General features: G+C 37.0%; 2 protein-coding genes across 2 annotated transcripts; both read right to left on the bottom strand.

Annotated features, from left to right (window-relative positions):
- Positions 1-7,803: 7,803 nt before the first annotated feature.
- On the bottom strand, positions 7,804-12,788 carry LOC126832108 (scavenger receptor cysteine-rich type 1 protein M130; the record flags this gene model as incomplete). Its single annotated transcript, XM_056103422.1, has 8 exons — positions 7,804-7,957; positions 9,307-9,461; positions 10,045-10,198; positions 10,839-11,014; positions 11,529-11,682; positions 11,822-11,997; positions 12,217-12,370; positions 12,626-12,788. Coding segments are annotated over 8 exons (1,155 nt in total), but the record flags the coding sequence as incomplete, so codon positions are not given.
- Positions 12,789-14,135: 1,347 nt separating this feature from the next.
- Positions 14,136-21,493, bottom strand: LOC130014288 (scavenger receptor cysteine-rich domain superfamily protein-like). Its single transcript, XM_056103293.1, has 12 exons — positions 21,489-21,493; positions 20,804-20,979; positions 20,273-20,426; positions 19,849-20,027; positions 18,829-18,982; positions 18,401-18,576; positions 17,866-18,019; positions 17,447-17,622; positions 17,192-17,345; positions 16,549-16,721; positions 14,509-14,662; positions 14,136-14,282 (listed from the first exon to the last, which is right to left on the bottom strand). Exons 1-12 carry the CDS (start codon positions 21,491-21,493, stop codon positions 14,243-14,245), a joined length of 1,695 nt encoding a protein of 564 aa, XP_055959268.1. The 3' UTR covers positions 14,136-14,242.
- Between the last annotated feature and the right edge of the window lie 927 nt (positions 21,494-22,420).

Raw genomic sequence — 22,420 nt, 5'->3', positions numbered from 1 at the left:
TCTATTTGTAAGACTGGTCCACATTAAGTAGTAAATCATAAACATTGATATACATCAAGATAAGAGTACTAGTGTGACGTTCATAGGTCCTACATTTTTCAGGTCTGTAAGGTATATAATGACAACACCGTCTTTACACAGTTTGTCATTGATTTTTAATGAAATTTTAAAAACTCACCATAAATTAGATTAACGTGCTACTATTGTGATTTGTGTAGTAAATCATGGTTATGTAATGAATGTAATTAATTTACAGACAAATGGGGTCGTGTATACATTTTCCAAACGTTATAAAGATTAAAATATAGACAAGAGATAATCAAAATGTTATAATCAAACTTGACATGGTTTGTTAGATATGATCATTTGACATCTATACGTCTCGGTCAACAGAGCTATTAGTATTATGTGTCTCTCTATTCCCAACACATCCATACGTCTAAACACAACTTCCGCTTCTTGTAAATACAAACAAAAGTATTCGGGGTTGGCAATTCAAACATTATTTCCAAATTAACATATACAATTACTTTACGCGTTCAATGTGGGATATGGACAGAATGCAAGATACTCACAGTACTTTGGGCCTAGATATTTTAGATTGGAGGCGTTAGATTAGCACAATTAGGCCAAATACAACTTTCTCAACAAATCACACTGATAAAAGACCTAGTAGGTCAGTTCATGTCATTTAACCCAATTAGATAATCTGTACCCCCTTCAATCTGTTTCCAACGTATGCAGGATCATATTTATGATAGCTGTCCCTGGCTCAACAGTCAGTTTTATTTTTCATGAGTCTGATTAATTCTAATTGACGGTTTCAAACTAATTCTTGTTAGTGACCGGTATCAGAGAGAGATTAAGCAGTAGAAGAACAAACGGTGCTGCTTCAAATACATCAGTAATCATATAACTGTTTTATTTACGATGATCATCCTTGGATGCCCGTTTAAGCATAAATGAAATGATGTCGCTTTGTATAAATGATCAGTCATATAACTGTTGTCCTTGCCATGATCATCCTTGGATGCCCGTTTCAACATCCCCACTTCAACTCCAACAGGAATATATTGTGCAACATAGGGTGATCACAGTAATCAAATATTACAGAAACATAATTATATATACATGTACATATATAAAAGCATAAATCTCAGATAATATATATAAAAGTAAAAACAAATATCCAATTTTCTTTATGTATATTAATGTTTAAAATGAAAGCAAACCGGTTACATGTATAGGCCTACGATTACAATCTATGATACAAATTTTTCACTTTTACAAACATTTACATCTTACAATATCCGTCCTATAGCTGCAATATGAAAATCGCAAAATGGCCTTAGCACAGAGGTGGGGAAGGGCAGTATTTTTTAGATTGTAGCCATATAGGGGCGGAAAGGAGCTTCAGGTACGAGCAGATATAATTGTTCATCAATATGTATGGTGCATGTTATATGAATATGGTTAGAAAGAAATGCTTTCTTTGCAGGATACGTGCTAACTTAATACCTCGATATCATTGGAATCGACTGATCAGCCCGACCTTGAAGTATTAAAATGGATAAGGCCATATTTCAAATAATCCGAATCAGTCGTATGCAACTTCCACCGGTGAGGGACAAATAGTATGCATCAAGATTGACACAAGGCAGGCAGTGGTAAGGAAGGAAGGAGAAAAACAATTAAGAGATGACTCACTTTAAACTTGTCATCTAACAAAGCACCTTGCCCCCCCCCCCCATGATTTATTTTGCTTAATGGTTAATCCAGCCCTGATTGTGCAATAGGACAAATGTAACATTATAGGTCGAATTCACCTAATCTTTTAGTCCAGATATCTGAATATAAAATAGCAAAGCGAGAGTGTTTGTATCATCCAAGTTGGAGAGGTATACTTTATTTGTAATTCGATCTTTTATATGTAATATCATACAGAGTGAATTAAAGATGTATTCTGTTATATAAATTATTATTTAGAAGAACATGGTTTTCCTGGGTTCGTATTAAAGGGACAATAACACTCTTGCTGGCTTGACAGCTCCAGAAAATAAGATGTGTTAGTGTCCTACCTGTTGTGTAAATTATGCATTAAATCCAGGCTTTTCAAATCATTTAGTTCAATTTTTCCAATTTTTTCAATTAGGTGTGTTAAGATGAAATTTGTATCATCAATTAATTGGAATATTATAAAATTGTGCAATTTGTTGACTAGAATAAAGATTGGGGCATATTATTCAGTTACAACAAGAATGGTATTGAACCTTTAAAGAACACAACCTGAAGTCATATCGAAGTCCTTGGTAAACTATATTTGTAAGTCCATTTTGCAACTAAACGTAAAGTCAAAGACTTCTTGTTGTCCCACACGTGGTGATGCTACAATCCTAAGATTATATCTGCCATGGAGTCGGTGGCCAGGGTATAATAGAAAAACTTGAATTTAGTTCCACATGGAGTTGCCTTTTCGATTAGCTCTAAATCATGAGAAACCCGGGCCAAGACTTCGAAGTTTTACTTTTATTTTTATTGAATATATATTTTATTAGATCCCACATTGTGGCGTGTGATATGCATCCCAATTAAAAATCAGAAAGGGGGAAATGGGATGTAACGTCCACTCGACACAAACTTTCTCTATGTCCTCCGCAAACCCTATGGCACCTGGCATGTTAGAACCGGTCTACATGGCTGATATTAAGTTTGTTATTGTAAACTGAAGACATTTTCAGTGTTATTTGAATTACCTTGCTGTTTTGTGTCTACTACCTGCATTTCTTAGCTTCTTGGGATAGTTTTCATTTCAGCGTAAATGTATTTTAATATGCAATTTATTGATTAAAATTGTTTCTGATAACCACCTTATGGAAACAGTCGCTGGCTTTAGGGTGCTCACCACGCGCCTATGTTTGATTTTTGTTTTCTTCCTACGAGCAAAGTGTTCCACTACCAAATATAAACTACCACACAAAAAATCATGAGGATCGGTTCACATCTATGTGATCCACAGCGACTTTGAAAAATGTAATATCACTCTTGTCATTTTCAAAAAAAATTATTGCCACTCCTTGAGATTTCCCCCCACAAATATTGTTTTTTTATTTAATATTTCACTGTTTCACTTGATTTTTGTGCAAACATATGCCAATTTAACTTTTGGATGTTTTTCACTGTTTTTATAATCTTTATATTTAACAAAAATTGAGTGACTTCTTTACTGTGCATCATTGCATAGGCTTCTTGCGGTACAAAGTCAAAGTATACTTGCACATACACCTGTAGAGTACTATATAGACAAGTGCTAATCATTCGAAGTGAAGTGTGGCCATGTCTTCTGATGTGAGGCCCCCAAATACCTACTAAACTACGGAGATATTTGGTCTGATCAGGAATTACAATTGCTGATGCAGATATAACAGGTCCAACACAAGTACTTTGATGTCTGTTGTACCACATTGAAGATGGACTCGCAGCTAATCCAACAAAAATGCTGGCGGCAAGTATTGTTCTTTCAAAAGTTAAGCCTTTCTATTCTAAAGCCAAGATTCCGATGATACAAGACCTAGTGCTTGCAAAAAGATTGTGAATGCTAGACATGGACAGGATTGATGATAATGTGACACAAAGAGTCACTGACTTAAGAGACGAGTCTCTACAATGTGCTTTGTGGGATAAGACTCGTATAAACATCGCAACGTTTATCTTGAATTCATATATCTTTCCTGTGCATACTTGAATGATGACAGTGATGGTCTTGGCTTTAGGAGTGATGCACAAGGGTCGTTGTGTATGTTTACTACAAACGCAGATTGATTAACTGCCTCCAGGAACGATCATTACTAGACACCAGACAGTCAAAGTTTGTGATTTTACAAACTTTGTGACCTTGGTATACGGTCCTTGGTGGATGACATGTCCGATAGCAGTGAACGCCCTTGGAAAGACATGTCCTGTGCCTCTACAAAAATATACTCTGCTACCATAACATGCATGAACAAATTTCTACAAGTGCTCAGAAAGCTTGTTATTGACATTGTGGTATATTAATGTCTGAATTACTACCACTGGCTTTGCTCAGCCACATCGTCCCTGAACTGGAGAAAAGGAAACTCAACAATAAGCTCCTGAACTTAAAACTTGAAGATGGAGAAATCATTACAACAACACGATATGGTAAAGGATTTGGTAAACCATCATTCCCCAACACCATTACACTTTGTGGATGGTGATTCCAGGTACATGTTTCATATAAAGTTGATAGTACACTCCTAACACATGAATCGGATGACTGGACTGAAATGGGCAGTTATATTGATGCAAAATTAAATATACACTCAATGTTGTCAATGACGGCTCTGAACGGGTGGTAGCCCTTGGTGATGCGAAACTTGAAAAAAACTATCAAAATACGCTGCAAGTTGTTGAATGTAATAGAAAGGACATTCCGAAGTCCAAAAGCATCAAAGAAATAAACCAGCATTGTTACAATGTGAAATACTTTTTATGGTGGGATAGAGAAGATATGAATATGCTTAGATTAGTTATATAAATTCTTTACTTGTGTTTGTCGTTCATCTTTCAGCGTTTGTCATGATGAATGTGCGATCTTTATTAATAGTGCCGCGCAAATATTACAGACATCCTAAGATATTAACACCTTGAAAGCCAAATATTACACATATATAATGAAATACAATATATAACATTAAAATAGCACAGCTCGAAAAAGAAAAACAATGAAATTTTGATAAGAAAAGACACTTTTTTTTAAAATGACAAGGGTGGTTATACATTTTTCAAAGTCGCTGTGGACCACATAGATGTGAACCGATCTTCATGATTTTTTGTGTGGTAGTTTATATTTGGTAGTGGAACACTTTGCACAATGGAAGAACTTGCTGAATTTAATTTTCAAAATCATGGGGCGTGAGGAGCACAGTGGCTATACATTTAAATAATATTAAATGTGAATCAAATAAAATGTAGTGCCCAATCATTTGTTCACTTATTAATCGAATAACGCCATATTTACATTGTACGCGTTTGACCCTCCCTACTTATTATAAGTTGCTAAACAGGGACAGCTTTAACTAATGGTCAAATACAGAAGGACATTACTGAGAGTTAGATTTGTTATTTGAATTAAATTTACAGCAATTAATTTGGAAAAAATGATGTGCTTCACGAATAATTAGTTTCTGGTAATTTTCTAAGAGCCTTTGACACACAACTTTAAAGCTCCGTTATTTCCCAGTAAAATACAATAATTACAAGGGATAATTAGTATGGGTCAAACAAGTACGAAAAAAGTAAATTTGTGGAAAACACTTTATTAATTCGTTTCGAACCTTAAAAATCTATCCTGGGTGACAACCCTGACGACATGAGGTGTCGGTGGAGGAAGTGCTACACGATCTGACATCACACATAACGTCGACAATTCTTTGACCATTGTCTAAATTTACGATGAAAAAGAAATTTGTCTCGCTGTCCGTGTATTTTGTTATATGTGTTCCTCCATCTACTTCACACCTAGTAAAATAAATACATATATAACTCGTTCATAATAGTGTGGTTTAGATTAAAAAGGACAAGTACCACCGTACTATGGATCAGAAACTATGACGTCATCGCAGCCATCTTGGAATCGTTACGCCATATCAAATTCCAAGTCCCACAATCGTTATGCAATTAGCAAAGGGAAAAACATTTCAAGTTTCTTGTCGGGTATTCGCGAATTGCCCCCCCCCCCCCGCAGCCATCTTGGAATAGTTACGTCATATCAAATTCCAAGTCCCACAATCGATATGCAATTAGCAAAGGAAAAAACCATTTCAAGTTTCATGTCGGGTATTCATGAATTGGTGAGCACCCCCCCCCCCATCACACACACACACACACACACACACACACACACCACCCTCACAAGAACAACAAATGTAATACCAAGATAATTATCGCTTGGGGACGAAATATGTTTCAACATATGTTAACACCTTTAATGTGAAGTGGTTTAAAATGGGTGTTTTGGACATTAAGACAGTCGAGCTTAACAACGTCGTTATAACAATGACCAGCTATGTCATCGGGATAAATTGTTGCTCTTACCCATCTCGTATCAGTATTACAGATTGACTTTTATCGGCATCATGGCTGGGCTTGGCGTAACAATTCTCTACTACCATTCTTATCCCAGCTATAGTCGGGCCTTGTACTTGCACATAAATAATGTCGCCAGTTTTTAATTCTGCGGCGATATTTTGTATTCGGTTTTGGTAAAGGGCATCGCCATACAGATTGATGTTTGCTGTCAGCTGAGAAGTGCCGGTTACGTGATGCTGGTGATTTGAATCAATTGGTTTATTGGTGACTCCAATCGTCTGATTTCGTGGCATGCGGCATTCAAGATCTACAGACCACCGGAAATGTTCTCCAAACGTTTTTGGATAACTATTAATATACACTAAATAGATCGTATACAACACGGTTTGATCATCAATCTGAAAAAGTTAGAACTTTTTTATATTTTAAGATGGGATAATTATCTTCACTGTGAAATTATGATCCACAACCCCGGAGATACTTTTTATACCGATCAAGGACATTTCAACTATTTGAATATTTACCTCCATTCAGCAGACCTTTTTATACGCCCACATTTTTATGTGGACGTATATTGTCTTCGCCCCTGTCCGTCCGTCCACAATTGTTAGTGAACACACTACAGGTCACAATTTTTATCCGATTTCAATGAAACTTGAAATATAGGTTTATCACTCCAGGATCTCGGTTCCTTTCGATATTGGCATGTATTGGACTGTAACTTAATGTATTATGGCCCTTGATTGTACGAAAAATCACGTTTTTAGCTTGTAGAGGTCACAATTTTCATCCGATTTAAAAAAGAACATGTGAATATATCACCACTAAACACTAAGATCTTGCTTCCTTAACTTAACTTCATGAATTATGGCCTCTTTTCAAAAACCGCATTTTTAGCTTGCGGATTCTCTAGACGTCACAAATTTTTTCCGATTTTAAAAACCGTTTAAATACATCACAATTCTACCATCACAATTCGTATTTCGTGAAAATCAAAATGAAACTGCCCGACAAAATGGCCGCTGAAATGAAATGGGGTTTAACGTCCTACTGTTCTGCTCCTATGCTAGGCTAATGAAGACGGGCATACGCCATACAGTGTGCTATGAGGGAAATTTTGCCCGGGCAGCGGCACTATCGTCTACTCTTATATCGAATTCCAACTGCCAAGGGATCTTTTACGTGCATTGTAATGTATACACGGGACCTCGGTTTTTCGTCTCATCCGAAGGACTAAAAATGGCCGCTCTTTGTACGCAAATTTTGTAGAAGCGCTTAATACGAAGGTTGTTCACCTTCTAAGAGGTCACAATTTTTATCCGATTTTGATGAAACTTAAAGTTAAAACATATTTTTATATCCCAAAGATCCCTGTCCCTTTTGATATTTGCACATTTTAGGCCATAACTTTCTGGATTATTGCCCCTGATTGTACAAAAAATCACGTTTGTTTTTAGCTTTGTCTATATCCATCTCTTGCAAAATGTTGGCGTATCCTGCCTGGCAGTCGCTTGTTTCTTATAAACGAAGCAAGCCCCCTAGGCCATTCTTTATATTATACAAACATTGAGTAACATCTTATAAACATTGATTGGGTGCATGATTTGTTTGAGTAACCCGGTAGATTATGGATCTAATCTTATTATGTGAAAAAGAAATCCAGTTTAATAAGGTAACCAATATACCAACCTCGGTCGTCTGAGTGGAACAAGAGTTAAAACTAGGACGGAATACCAGTGAAGTATTACCTTCACGTCGACCAGTACACTTATTTCCAAGTGTAAAATCGTGATCTTTAAAATCCGGAATCATACGGTGTAGTCCAGCTAAATCCAATTTAACTTCAAAACTATATGAAGTACAGGATAATGACATCACGTTTTCTATTGGCGTATTCACTAATATGAAATATATTATACATCATACAGCTGTGAGAGAAGACATTGTTATTTAGGCCAACGTAAAGTATTCATTTAATCTGATATGTTAATTCGATTTTCATGGGAAAGCTCTAAATCAACAATTCTATTTTTTTTACCCAAGTATAGACCTCTGTTCATTTTAAATAACATTTTAACACAGATGGAAACAAATTAGAAATCTTAACGTGGAAGGAGAACAGGATGTTGTTTTGCAGTTTCAACATGTATTATTCTCTAAGTACTTTATCTTATCTTGGTTGCCTTTTGGAAAGGGAGGGTCTGTAAACAAATGTTATGGGAACTACGGGCAGGTGCGCGCGTTTTTTTTTTAAAATTAAAATCTATAATTGGTCCTATCACCTTATATCATACGAATAATACAATAACATATATTTGGCATATCTTGGTAAGTCTTTTTAAATAATAATGTTATTGGGAACACCTTTACTATTATAATTGATCTGTACTTGATGGAAGATCACAGACGCTGAAGGCATCTGCGTTGGCCATTATGACTTCAAACGGATATGTATAATTATGGATGTATGACACACGATGTTTGTTTCTCTGATTTTATAATGAAAAGGTGACATCTACTACCAGTCCAACCAAAAGCCAACAGTGAGGCTGATGTCCCCCGACGAAATCACAAAATAAATAGATGACACATATGAATTAATCACGCATTTGATTTTTTTCAAAAGTATCGAGCAATCAATCTAATTATCAACTATATACCAAGTTTCATCACTCTCTATCAGATAGAATTAAAGTTATCTTGTACCAAAGCATCGACCAGTCAAATAGATTATTGGTCTGCTCACCCTCAGCAGAAAATGTTCAAAATCGAACTTAGTCAAGGTATTTATGTGATAAAACTATACACCAAGTGTCCTCACTCTCACTTAATTAGAACTAAAGTCACCGTGTCCCAAAGCATCAACCAATCAAATTGGTTATCACTGCTGACCCCAAGCAGAAAATTCTCATCTTCGAACTCTATCAATGCATTCACCTAATAAACACCTGCTTTCCTCTAAAGGCGGGGGACAATTAGATATTTTGGAACTTTGGCACACGTGATGAAGTTTATCAGTACGCTGAAAACACTTGCATGCATAATGCATAACTGCTGATTGGCTTACGCTTAATGTGTGTGTACGTCGATGACAGTCTACGAAAATTAATGCAACCTCTCGGTGTGGGGGTTAAATAGTCAAAATTAACTTGGTTAATAAAACAGGAAGTAAATAAAAGTAATCGGAAAGCAACTCACTGCATCTCACTCTCATTCTCATACGAATAATGCAATTTTCCGATCGGTTATATTGTGGACAGTCAATAGGTCTTTGTTCGTTACCGGAACAGTTGAATACAATAGGTAAGAGGGGTCTTCTGGATACCATCGGAGGCATTAATTGCGGTAACACACTGTAAAAATAACAGTAAGTGCATCATTTAGCTTTCTTATAAACTGACAAATCCCAGATATATGTCCGTGAATAAAACTTGTTAATTCTGTGTGGAAGATCCTTTAAACACCATATTCTAGTACCAACCGTCGGTACTATTTCAAACAAATATCAAAGTTAAGTCATCAGGGAGCGTTAGGGACGTGTCTTTTGACTAGCATTAACCCTGTGCTTGGATTAACGTGTCTATAATACCTACGTGTGCTTAGTGGCAACTTTCCTCAATACTTTCGCTTTATTATGTTTTCCAGTGAGTTGTAGAATTTTGCAGGTTGCATTTATCAGGTCACCCAATAAAATATTTGATCCGAGAAATCGAAAGGGGTTATTATCGTTGATGTAAGCTTACTAATCACATCCTATTGAAAAATCCAGGTCATAACACATATCGTAATGTACGTTTTCAGAGGATGTATTAGGTAATTATCGTGAAGAATTTATGCACTTTATTTGGAACGCTTTACAGCGAAATGTTTATAGGCAAACACATTCCACTAATAAAGTCAATGTTTTGCAAACTAACTTTCTCTCTTTGAACATACCTTTCATTATATCCAAGATAATAACAAACAACCATCCCAAATTCTTCAGTATATTCTTGTGCACAAACACCACGCCATTCTCCATTGTAATATAGTTCCACCAAATTTGAAATAAAATGGTCTTTATGCAACCTTACTCTCATCTCAATATCGGCTTAAAAGATACGAAACGATTGCATACACCTAATATTGCATATACATGCGTTTATCAAGATTTTAAAAAACCTACACGACTCAACTGGTAAACTCTCGCTTTCAATCAAATCGTCACTTAATTGGACAGAGTGGTGGGCCTGTCGTCTTAACCAATTAATGTGTAAACAAAATAACTTCGACTTATGTTTTTAAAACATATTTCTGGTTTATAGTATATATTGTATTTACGGAATCTAACACTTTCGAACCAGCCGAACAACCAATTACGTTTCACCTTTTAAGTCCAACAGACATTACCGTCTTAATTCTCGATATTAACCATAAATTAATATTGTCCAGAAGACTAACTGTTTATGGCCAAGAAACATTTTATTTTTGGCCATAAGCACCATGAGGATTTAAACACTTGTTGGAAGCGTGTAGATTAATAAGAATCCACAAAACGCTTTTAGAACTCAAACAATTTCTTTAAGCAGTATTACTAATAATCCCCAGTCAAAGCACTTTCTATCATAAACAAACTAAGAATGCCACAGAATAATAATAGTTCCCCAACTACGAAATTCCCTATCGTAAAAACCCTCACATTTTTACATCCACGTTTAGCAAAATAAACTGTTCATTATCTAGGTACCTACCACACTTCACCCCAACTGCCTCAGTTACATAACAGTCAGTCTCACCCCAACCTTTATGTCCACAATCTTCTAGTCTGCTTTCATTTCCCCGGCAATTGACTTCATCCAACCAATATGAACCATTATTTACCAACCATGTATTATTACCAACCGAATAAATATCAACCTCCTGAGGTCTGTAATGAAATTAATATGTATTTCGTTTTCAATGGATAAACTTGTTCGCATGAATAATTCGAATGTGTGGTGTCTTTAAAGTGGGAAATATGTCGCTAGACTACAGGTCAATATCGATTTAAACACAGTAATAGTCTAAGTAATAAAACTATTTTCGGTCCTACTAATTTCTGATACAAAACACGTTGTATTATTGAGCCCAAACTTATTTAATATATTTAAAGTATAAATATGTTTATGGTTTGGATTATTACTAATATAAGCCGAATTTATATGCGTGTGGTATGGTGTTTGTAATAGTTTGTTAAACATGTTTAATGTTTTATATGAATTAATAAATTTATCAACATTTATTCTTCTTTACAGTAAAGAATAATCTATATTTCTTTACCGTGAAAGATTGATCTAAATTTCTTCGAAAAATTGTACCGGACAATTTTAAATTGATAAAGCAGCAAAGAATAAAAATCATAAAATTGCAGCCGAAATCATAAAGTTATATAATATTTCTACCTATAAGTATTCAGTAATCCTAATTGTCGACAAACAACTTGTGCAGCATTTTTATCAAAGTTATCATCACATACATTCTTCCAGATACCATCATGGCGAACTTCCAAACGACCACCTGCCCGTTCCGGTTCTCCAATTAAACGAACAGTTTGTTCTAAAGACAAAACAAACAAAAACATAAATACAAGACCAGTTGATTATCAGCATCTTAACACGGAGACGGCCGAGTTAGGTGGGACCGGCCAAATATTAAAAATTTTGTAACTTTAAAACGTGTTTTTCGTGACACTTACCACACTTGACTCCTACCACACCATCACTACTACAGTTAGTTTGTCCCCACACAGACTGACTACAGTCTTCAATCCAACTTTCATATCCTTGACAACCCAATTCATCTAACCAGTAATCACCATTGTTTATAATCCATGACTTATTACCAGTAACATAAATATCAACTGAATCAAGTCTGTAATAAGCGGGAGTGTGTATATTTCAAACATTTATTTACGTGAGATTGATTGATATGTAGACAACTGATTAGCAAGAAATGAAAAGTGGCTATTGGCTTTAATGTCTTGACTACCTTTGCCTATGTCCAGTTTATAACTGATCAGGTGGAACTTAGTGTCACAGGCAAAATGTCAAACCGAGTCTAATTTATCCACAATAAAGAAATTTTTACTACCTTTGAGGGTCTAGAAATCCTAACTGTCGACATACAACTTGTGCATCCACTTTATCGAATTTGTCACCACACACGTTTTTCCAAATACCGTCATGAAGAACCTCTAAACGACCATCTGAATTACCATTGTTTCCTATTAAACGCACTGATGGTTCTGAAGAACAAAAAAAACCCCAGAACATCATATTGCGCAACGTTCTGTGGGAAAGTTTGGGTGGGGAGAAATGTTTTGTAGAAATGTTTAGTATAATGCCAAAGCTAGTGTTTTGGACCTAGGTGGAGACATCCACCACGTAGTAGCTATTTTATCGTATCTACTCTAGTATTTTGTTAATGTCTATGATATAAAAGTCAGACAATCACACCCACAACCTATTATTTCACAATCAAATAAATCATCTTTACTTACCACACTTAACTCCAACTTCTCCAGCACTGCTACAATTGCTCTGTCCCCAAGTTGAATGTCCACAATCCTCCAACCTAGTTTCATTTCCCCCACAAACAACGTCATTCAACCAAAACGAATGTTGAGAAGTAAGTTTTAAATTTTTTCCACTATATATACTATTCAAAAAAAGTAGGGGATATTTGATTTTTAAGTGTTATTAAAGTCACCTAATGAAACTGACGAAGAAACAAATGACAAAATGAAATGAAGTTCACATTCATCGATTTATTCCAAATGATCGTTAGACTAAGTAAGGCACAGACTGACCATTATAAGGGTAAAATGATACCCGGGGCCAAACAGCAAAGTTACCACAGCATCACAACCAAGTCAGTAACGGGTAAATCCTTCTCTGTTTGCCAAACAAGCATTGATCCGACGTGGCATACTCCTAATGAGACGTCTAAGGTCATTTTGGTCCAGATTGTCCCATTCCTGTTGCAACGCAGCAGCAAGTTCTTGGACATTGGCAGGACGTTGTTGACGTTGACGTAACCTCTGTCCAAGCATGTCCCAGACATGCTCGATGGGGGAGAGGTCGGGACTCAGTGCTGGCCAAGGTAATGTGGTGATGTTCTGTTGTTGGAGGTAACCTGCAACGATCCTGGCCCTGTGACATCTTGCGTTGTCATCCTGGAAGATGAAACGGCGGCCATGACGTCGTGCGAACGGCACAACATGGACTGCCAAGATGTTGTCCCGGTAGTACTGGCCTGTAACACGCCCTGCAACAACATGTAAAGCCGTTCTTCCAGCAACAGTGATGCCTCCCCACACCATAACAGAACCACCCCCAAATCGATCATGTCTGATGACGTTAACGTCTTGGAAGCGCTCGTTTCGACGACGCCACACCCTCCTACGTCTGTCCAAAAAATCAACAGTGAACCTTGACTCATCTGAAAACATCACATTGCTCCAACGTCGATTATCCCAGTGTTGACGATCCCTACACCAACGACGTCTTGCCTGAATGTGATGATCTCTCAAACAAGGGATCACGCGAGGACGTCGGGCGCGAAGGTGACCCCTATGCAGTCGATTCCGAATCGTCTGGCCACTCACTCTCACACCAGTGTTTGTTTGAAGACGAGCGCTGATCTGATTTGCTGTGATGACACGATTTCTCAAGGCCAAGGTACGGATAAATCGATCCTGGGCTTGAGTTGTCGACCTGAGCGTGGTCTGTCCTGTACAGATTGTGTATCACGGTATCTGGACCATAGCCTGCTTATGACAGACTGAGAAACATTCATCGTCCGCGCCACAACCGCCTGTGTTGTGCCGATCTGTGGCATGCCAAGGGGACGTAACCTTTCATTTTGGGTAAGCCGACGCATATCAAAATTTGTTTTCTGGTCACTAAAACAATTAAACTGATGTTTCCACCCTGGAATTCAATGCCACAATGACTGTAACATTCAAAGTCAGAGTCGTGCAAATCTTGGGTTGGTAGCTATTGGTGCGTTTGGGCGTCACATGTAACTGGAAATGTTTCTTCTGTTAGGTTCTATAGTGACTTTTTTCGTAGTCATTTGCATATTTTAGTATTATGCCCCCAAAATCAAATATCCCCTACTTTCTTTGAATAGTATATATATTAACTTCGTCCGTTCTAAAATGACAATGACAAGACAGTTATGAAGCCGTATGAAAATTCTTGTTTTCCTTTTGGATAAATTAGTTTACTTCAAACACCGCTTTCATAAACTTGGCATAGAAAATAAAACATTTGATCAATTATGTCTTATTAAGTTTTTCCGTATGGAATAAGTGTCATAAGCAATAGCTTTCCTTGCAAAGTATTTATACCACTAATGCATAGTGTACAAACTACGTACCTATTAATGTTGAGGAATCCCAATTGTCGACAAACAACCTGTCCAGCCTTTTTGTCAAATCCATCCGCACAGACACTCTTCCACGTGCCGTCATGCAGAACTTCCAAGCTCCCATCTGCAGATCCTTGATCTCCCGTAAGCCGCACTGTTTTAACTACATGAGGGTAAGGATTAATACAAACAGAGAAAATACTAGTAGTAACGGAAATTGGGTACATTATTTTACAAAATTAACACGAATGGGTGTTAAAAAAATATTCATTCAAGTACTATTACGATTAAAAAAACTGAAATACTTCAGTCATGGCTAATCTTTGTGGATGGGTGTAGATGAACTCCCTTGAAAGGAACCACAAAGCAATCGTTTTTCTCTATCTGTATATAATATTCCTGTCACAGTCAGAAAATAATATGTTGTCTTAAATAATAACTGAATAAATAGAAAGTCATGAAGCTATCCCTTATCTCAGACCTACTATTCAAAAAAAGTAGGGGATATTTGATTTTGGGGGCATAATACTAAAATATGCAAATGACTACGAAAAAAGTCACTATAGAACCTAACAGAAGAAACATTTCCAGTTACATGTGACGCCCAAACGCACCAATAGCTACCGCATGGAATGCAGGTGATGCTTGGGATCATCATGGGGGTCCAACCCAAGATTTGCACGACTCTGACTTTGAATGTTACAGTCATTGTGGCATTGAATTCCAGGGTGGAAACATCAGTTTAATTGTTTTAGTGACCAGAAAACAAATTTTGATATGCGTCGGCTTACCCAAAATGAAAGGTTACGTGCCCGTGGCATGCTACAGATCGGCACAACACAGGCGGTTGTGGCGCGGACGATGAATGTTTCTCAGTCTGTCATAAGCAGGCTATGGTCCAGATACCGTGATACACAATCTGTACAGGACAGACCACGCTCAGGTCGACCAAGGGCGACAACTTAAGCCCAGGATCGATTTATCCGTACCTTGGCCTTGAGAAATCGTGTCATCACAGCAAATCAGATCAGCGCTCGTCTTCAAACAGACACTGGTGTGAGAGTGAGTGGCCAGACGATTAGGAATCGACTGCATAGGGGTCACCTTCGCGCCCGACGTCCTCGCGTGATCCCTTGTTTGAGAGATCATCACATTCAGGCAAAACGTCGTTGGTGTAGGGATCGTCAACACTGGGATAATCGACGCTGGAGCAATGTGATGTTTTCAGATGAGTCAAGGTTCACTGTTGATTTTTTGGACAGACGTAGGAGGGTGTGGCGTCGTCGAAACGAGCGCTTCCAAGACGTTAACGTCATCAGACATGATCGATTTGGGGGTGGTTCTGTTATGGTGTGGGGAGGCATCACTGTTGCTGGAAGAACGGCTTTACATGTTGTTGCAGGGCGTGTTATAGGCCAGTACTACCGGGACAACATCTTGGCAGTCCATGTTGTGCCGTTCGCACGACGTCATGGCCGCCATTTCATCTTCCAGGATGACAACGCAAGATGTCACAGGGCCAGGATCGTTACAGGTTACCTCCAACAACAGAACATCACCACATTACCTTGGCCAGCACTGAGTCCCGACCTCTCCCCCATCGAGCATGTCTGGGACATGCTTGGACAGAGGTTACGTCAACGTCAACAACGTCCTGCCAATGTCCAAGAACTTGCTGCTGCGTTGCAACAGGAATGGGACAATCTGGACCAAAATGACCTTAGACGTCTCATTAGGAGTATGCCACGTCGGATCAATGCTTGTTTGGCAAACAGAGGAGGATTTACCCGTTACTGACTTGGTTGTGATGCTGTGGTAACTTTGCTGTTTGACCCCGGGTATCATTTTACCCTTATAATGGTCATTCTGTGCCTTACTTAGTCTAACGATCATTTGGAATAAATCGATGAATGTGAACTTCATTTCATTTTGTCATTTGTTTCTTCGTCAGTTTCATTAGGTGACTTTAATAACACTTAAAAATCAAATATCCCCTACTTTTTTGAATAGTATATAAACCAAACCTGTAATACTTTTTTAGACACTTACCACACTTAACTCCAGCTACTTCATACAGACAATTATGTCCTCCCCAGGTTCTATGCGGACAGAATTCTAATCTCACTTCATTTCCTACACAGTCAACGTCATCTAACCAATAATCTCCAATGATGTCTAACCATGAACTGTTACCTCTTATATAGATTTCAACTTCATCTGGTCTAAAAATAACGAGAGCACAATGGTGTGCATATTCTGAAATTACCCCAAGCTAGTCTTAAGTAGAGGTACGTGTTGGTGCGAGATTCTATGACGTGTGAAACATGGGATAGAACTTTTGGATAAGCATGGATGATAGAACTTGTAATCTACGCGTGAATCCCCCACCCTCTCTACAAAGTTTTAGCACTAAGTGCAACAAAGCACTAAATATGCAGACGTGGCAAGACAAATTACAAGAGAATCAAGTGAATAGATCCGGGGCTTTATTTAATGTGTAAGTATAAAGTTAAATATTGACAAGATTATAAAAAAACTGTAATTTATACTGACGTGGTAAGTAATTATAGGTCTTTGCTTAATGCGCCAGTGAACATATGACTGAAGAGAAATGTTAAAGATTGACTAATTATAAAAAGGGAGGTAATTTATAATGACGTGGCGAATGCAGCATATTCGTGGATTTCAATACCTGTAAGGGTTGAAGAATCCAAGCTGTCGACAGATTACTTGTCCAGCCTTTTTATTAAACTTATGATCACAGACGTTTTTCCAGGTTCCATTATGTAAAACTTCTACACGCCCTTCTGCAGGTGTTTGGCCACCGGTTAATCGCACTGTTTGTTCTGTAAACAAGACAATAATAATAAATCAGTTTACAAAATGCAGATGTGGGGCTTGGGAGTGACATTTACTAAATGATGAGCCCAAAATCTGTGTCACTTACCACATTTCACACCAACCACATCAGCACTACTACATGTATCATCCGCAAACCACAAATTGTTGCAGTCCTGCAGTCTGGTTTCATCTCCTTTACAATCCACGTCATCCAACCAAAAAGAACCATTGTTGATAATCCATGAATTATTGCCATTAACATAAATATCAACTTCATCTAGTCTGTAGCATATGAACTAATAATTATATAATTTTCTAATAATTTCTCCAACAGAAAATAATTACACCCCCCCCCCACCGCTATTATATGACCTGAATTTATCTTTATATTGTTTCTTAATAACTATTTTAGAAAATTAAATAACCGATTCTTGGAAGAACAAAGACACTAATTACTCGACACCATCTGAATATCTGCATCTCGGTTAAAGAGGTGATAAATCTTACTTAATTTTCTGTTCCTACCTATCTGGATCTAGAAATCCCAACTGTCGACAAACTACCTGCCCCGCCTTTTTATCAAATCCATCACCACACACATTCTTCCAGATACCATTATGACGAATTTCTAAACGCCCATCTCCTGGACCTCGGTGTCCTATTAATCGCACAGTTTGTCCTGCAAACAAAATGAAAAGTTTCAAAATACATGTTATATAATATATACATGTATATATAAAATTATTTTTTGGATATTCCGTGAGCACTCAATACCACATGACTTCGAGAAAGTCAATACACTAATGCATGATGTATTTTTTCGTATACATATGAAAAAATAAACCTTCATTTGATATAACAATCAACGACGCCAAGACAGGTTAATAATGTTCTGATTTTCCGAAGTAATACATTCGGTTGCAAAATCTAAATTAAATTAAGACTTTCTTAATATATCTTATACTACATCTCATAGTCGGAAGGCTATATACGTCCTAAATTTGTGCCGTAAGTAGGTGGCAGTGGCTACCAGTATATATGTCCTAAATTTGTTTCTTACCACAGCGCACCCCGACTACTTCATTACTTTTACAGTCGTTTTGCCCCCATGCACGATGGGCACAATCTTCCAGAATATCTTCATATCCCTCACATTTAGTATTATCTAACCAATACGAATTACCATTCTGAATCCATGAATTATTCTTCGTAATATAGATGTCAACTTCCTCAAGACTAGTAAATATATAGTTACGGAACAAAATGTATATAAAAATATGTTTCATAATAATGTCAGTCATAAAATAAATTTAATACGCTGTATTTGACATCTAACTGTCTCATTGTACATGAAATGGGAATAAGTTTAAAGATTAAAATTACTACACTTTGATACTGATTCTGTAAAAAAAAAAGAGACCAGGACTTCTATTTTTGTCCGCACACGGTGTAAATATGTTGACATTAGTATTGAGAAATGTAACATACTGATCGGGGTCGAGGAATCCTAATTGTCTACAAACAACTTGTCCAGCACGTTTATGGAAATCATCATCGCAAACATTCTTCCAGATACCATCATGAAGGACTTCTAAACGCCCATCTGCAGGCCCTCTGCCTCCTACTAAACGTATTGTTTGTTCTAAAGATAGAATGAGTTTATTAGCATAGAATCCACAATTAAAAGAAAAAATTCGCGAATTAGAAACTGTGTCCATACATGTAACTATAAATTTCAATACTAACCACATCTCACCCCTACTGTGTTTCTTATATTACAGTTGTTTTGAGCCCATGTCACATTTCCACATTCTTCCAGTTGGGTTTCGTTTCCTTGACAATTAATACCACTCATCCAATAAGATAGAGTCGTTGTAAAATCCCTTCTACGGAGACCACCCGCCAATTAAAAAATCTGTTGCGATGAATGGATAGCATACTTTCGTGATCTTTTGAACTCTAATAGTCCATTAACCGACCACTGGTACCTGGAGTCTTTAACATCACATGATGATCATTGTGATATTTGTGAAAGTGATACTCCCGAAGAATTAAATAAACCCATCACAGAATTTGAAGTTTCTCAGGCAATTAAGAGTGTCCGCAATAATAAGTCACCTGGCATTGATGGACTATGTAATGAACTGATCAAAGAGAGTGAGGCCATCATAAAGCCAGCCCTTAGCAATATATTTAACGCAATCCTGAACAGCGGGAACTTCCCTGAGAAATGGGGAAAGGCCATTATAAGTCCTATACACAAGAAAGGTTGCGTGGCCAATGTCGATAACTACAGGGGAATCTCCTTGCTGTCCAGTTTGTGTAAAATATTTACAAAAGTATTAAACAACAGACTACTATCCTGGTGTAATTTAAATAATATTATCCATGAGTATCAAGATGGGTTCCGCCAAAAATACTCAACTGTCGATAATATATTCTCCTTACTAGGTATTATAAGTAAATATCTATCGCGAAAAGGGGGGCGAATATATCTGGGTCACTTACCACCACATTTCACACCAACCACATCAGCACTACTACATGTATCATCCGCAAACCACAAATTGTTGCAGTCCTGCAGTCTGGTTTCATCTCCTTTACAATCCACGTCATCCAACCAATAAGAACCATTGTTGATAATCCATGAATTATTGCCATTAACATAAATATCAACTTCATCTAGTCTATAGCATATGAACTAATAATTATATCATTTTCTAATAATTTCTCCAACAGAAAATAATTCCCCCCCCCCCCGCCGCCGCCGCTATTATATGACCTCAAATCTTTATATTTTTTCTTAATAACTATTTTAGAAAATTAAATAACCGATTCTTGGGAGAACAAAGACACTAATTCCTCGACACCATCTGAATATCTGCATCTCGGTTAAAGAGGTGATAAATCATACTTAATTTTCTGTTCCTACCTATCTGGATCTAGAAATCCCAACTGTCGACAAACTACCTGCCCCACCTTTTTATCAAATCCATCACCACACACATTCTTCCAGATACCATTATGACGAATTTCTAAACGCCCATCTCTTGGACCTCGGTGTCCTATTAATCGCACAGTGTGTCCTGCAAACAAAATGAAAAGTTTCAAAATACATGTTATATAATATATATATATATAAAATTATTTTTTGGATATTCCGTGAGCACTCAATACCACATGACTTCGAAAAAGTCAATACACTAATGCATGATGTATTTTTTCGTATACATATGAAAAAATAAACCTTCATTTGATATAACAATCAACGACGCCAAGACAGGTTAATAATGTTCTGGTTTTCCGAAGTAATACATTCGGTTGCAAAATCTAACTTAAATTAAGACTTTCTTAATATATCTTATACTACATCTCATAGTCGGAAGGCTATATACGTCCTAAATTTGTGTCTTAAGTAGGTGGCAGTGGCTACCAGTATATATGTCCTAAATTTGTTTCTTACCACAGCGCACCCCGACTACTTCATTACTTTTACAGTCGTTTTGCCCCCATGCAAGATGGGTACAATCTTCCAGAATATCTTCATATCCCTCACATTTAGTATTATCTAACCAATACGAATTACCATTCTCAATCCATGAATTATTCTTCGCAATATAGATGTCAACTTCCTCAAGACTAGTAAATATATAGTTACGGAACAAAATGTACATAAAAATATGTTTCATAATAATGTTAGTCATAAAATAAATTTAATACGCTGTATTTGACATCTAACTGTTTTATTGTACATGAAATGGGAATAAGTTTAAAGATTAAAATTACTACACTTTGATACTGATTCTGTAAAAAAAAGAGACCAGGACATTTATTTTTGTCCGCACACGGTGTAAATATGTTGACATTAGTATTGAGAAATGTAACATACTGATCGGGGTCGAGGAATCCTAATTGTCTACAAACAACTTGTCCAGCACGTTTATCGAAATCATCATCGCAAACATTCTTCCAGATACCATCATGAAGGACTTCTAAACGCCCAACTGCAGGCCCTCTGTCTCCTACTAAACGTATTGTTTGTTCTAAAGATAGAATGAGTTTATTAGCATATAATCCACAATTAAAAGGAAAAAATTCGCGAATTAGAAACTGTGTCCATACATGTAACTATAAATTTCAATACTTACCACATCTCACCCCTACTGTGTTTCTTATATTACAGTTGTTTTGAGCCCATGTCACACTTCCACATTCTTCCAGTTCGGTTTCGTTTCCTTGACAATTAATACCACTCATCCAATAAGATCGAGTCGTTGTAATCCATGAATTATTGCCATTGACATAGATATCAATTTCATCAGGTCTGCAATGTTAATAAGTACTATGATGTGAAGTGGGCACACAAACAGAATAATCTGGTTAAAAACCGTCGTGCATTTAGAAGAATCGTTCAATATTTTCAAGTCGTGTTCTCATTTGCCAGGAGCTGGTGTGTAGTTGTTGGGATGGAAAACCAAGTTCTGGTGACACATTCATAGTGAATATTAAATGTCAGACCGACTTCGAAAAATAATTTGCGGTAACGTTGCTCTCCGGGCCAAGCTCTCCCACTAGAAATTTGATGCGTAAGCGCAGTAATAATTCTTAGCGAATTCCATGAAAGATTATTTAGTGTTTGGAGGAACCCGTAGAAAACATGCTGAACCAAGCCTTTTATGTGGGTTCTCTGGCAAGTTTCTTCGGAAACACTTGTCTCCAATATCACCCTAGGTGGAAACGGACTTAAAACCTCAAGCAACAACAACAAACCGTGGAAATCCAAAGAGGATCAACACTTGACTAAACGATACGATATGAAGCACGCTTTGGACGACTCAGTTTTCCCATCGTAAATATCGTACAGACTAAGGGGATGGATACAGAAAGATGGAAAATTATTTGCTAACTTTTTTTGCATCAAGCCTGGCCTACTAATTTACTGAATATTGTCGCAATACTTTTGCAAAGCTCTTTATGTTTGAGGTTTGATTGCAGAAAGTGTGTCTTTGTTGTTTAGTGATCAGCATAATACAACATTATAGTACCAAACAGTAATATATATTGTAGTAAAATTGGGAAA

The sequence above is a fragment of the Patella vulgata genome, chromosome 9, assembly GCF_932274485.2.
Source record: "Patella vulgata chromosome 9, xgPatVulg1.2, whole genome shotgun sequence".
Taxonomy (NCBI): Eukaryota; Metazoa; Mollusca; class Gastropoda; family Patellidae; genus Patella; species Patella vulgata.
Note: the sequence above shows the minus strand (reverse complement) of the source record. Positions and strands in the feature narration are given on the sequence as shown.

Coding starts and splice junctions, on each gene's coding strand:
- LOC130014288 (XM_056103293.1), bottom strand. Junction 20,427..20,803: donor AGTAGTCGGGGTGCGCTGTG/GTAAGAAACAAA, acceptor TTTTGTTTGCAG/GACACACTGTGCGATTAATA. Junction 18,577..18,828: donor GGATTCCTCGACCCCGATCA/GTATGTTACATT, acceptor TATATTTACTAG/TCTTGAGGAAGTTGACATCT.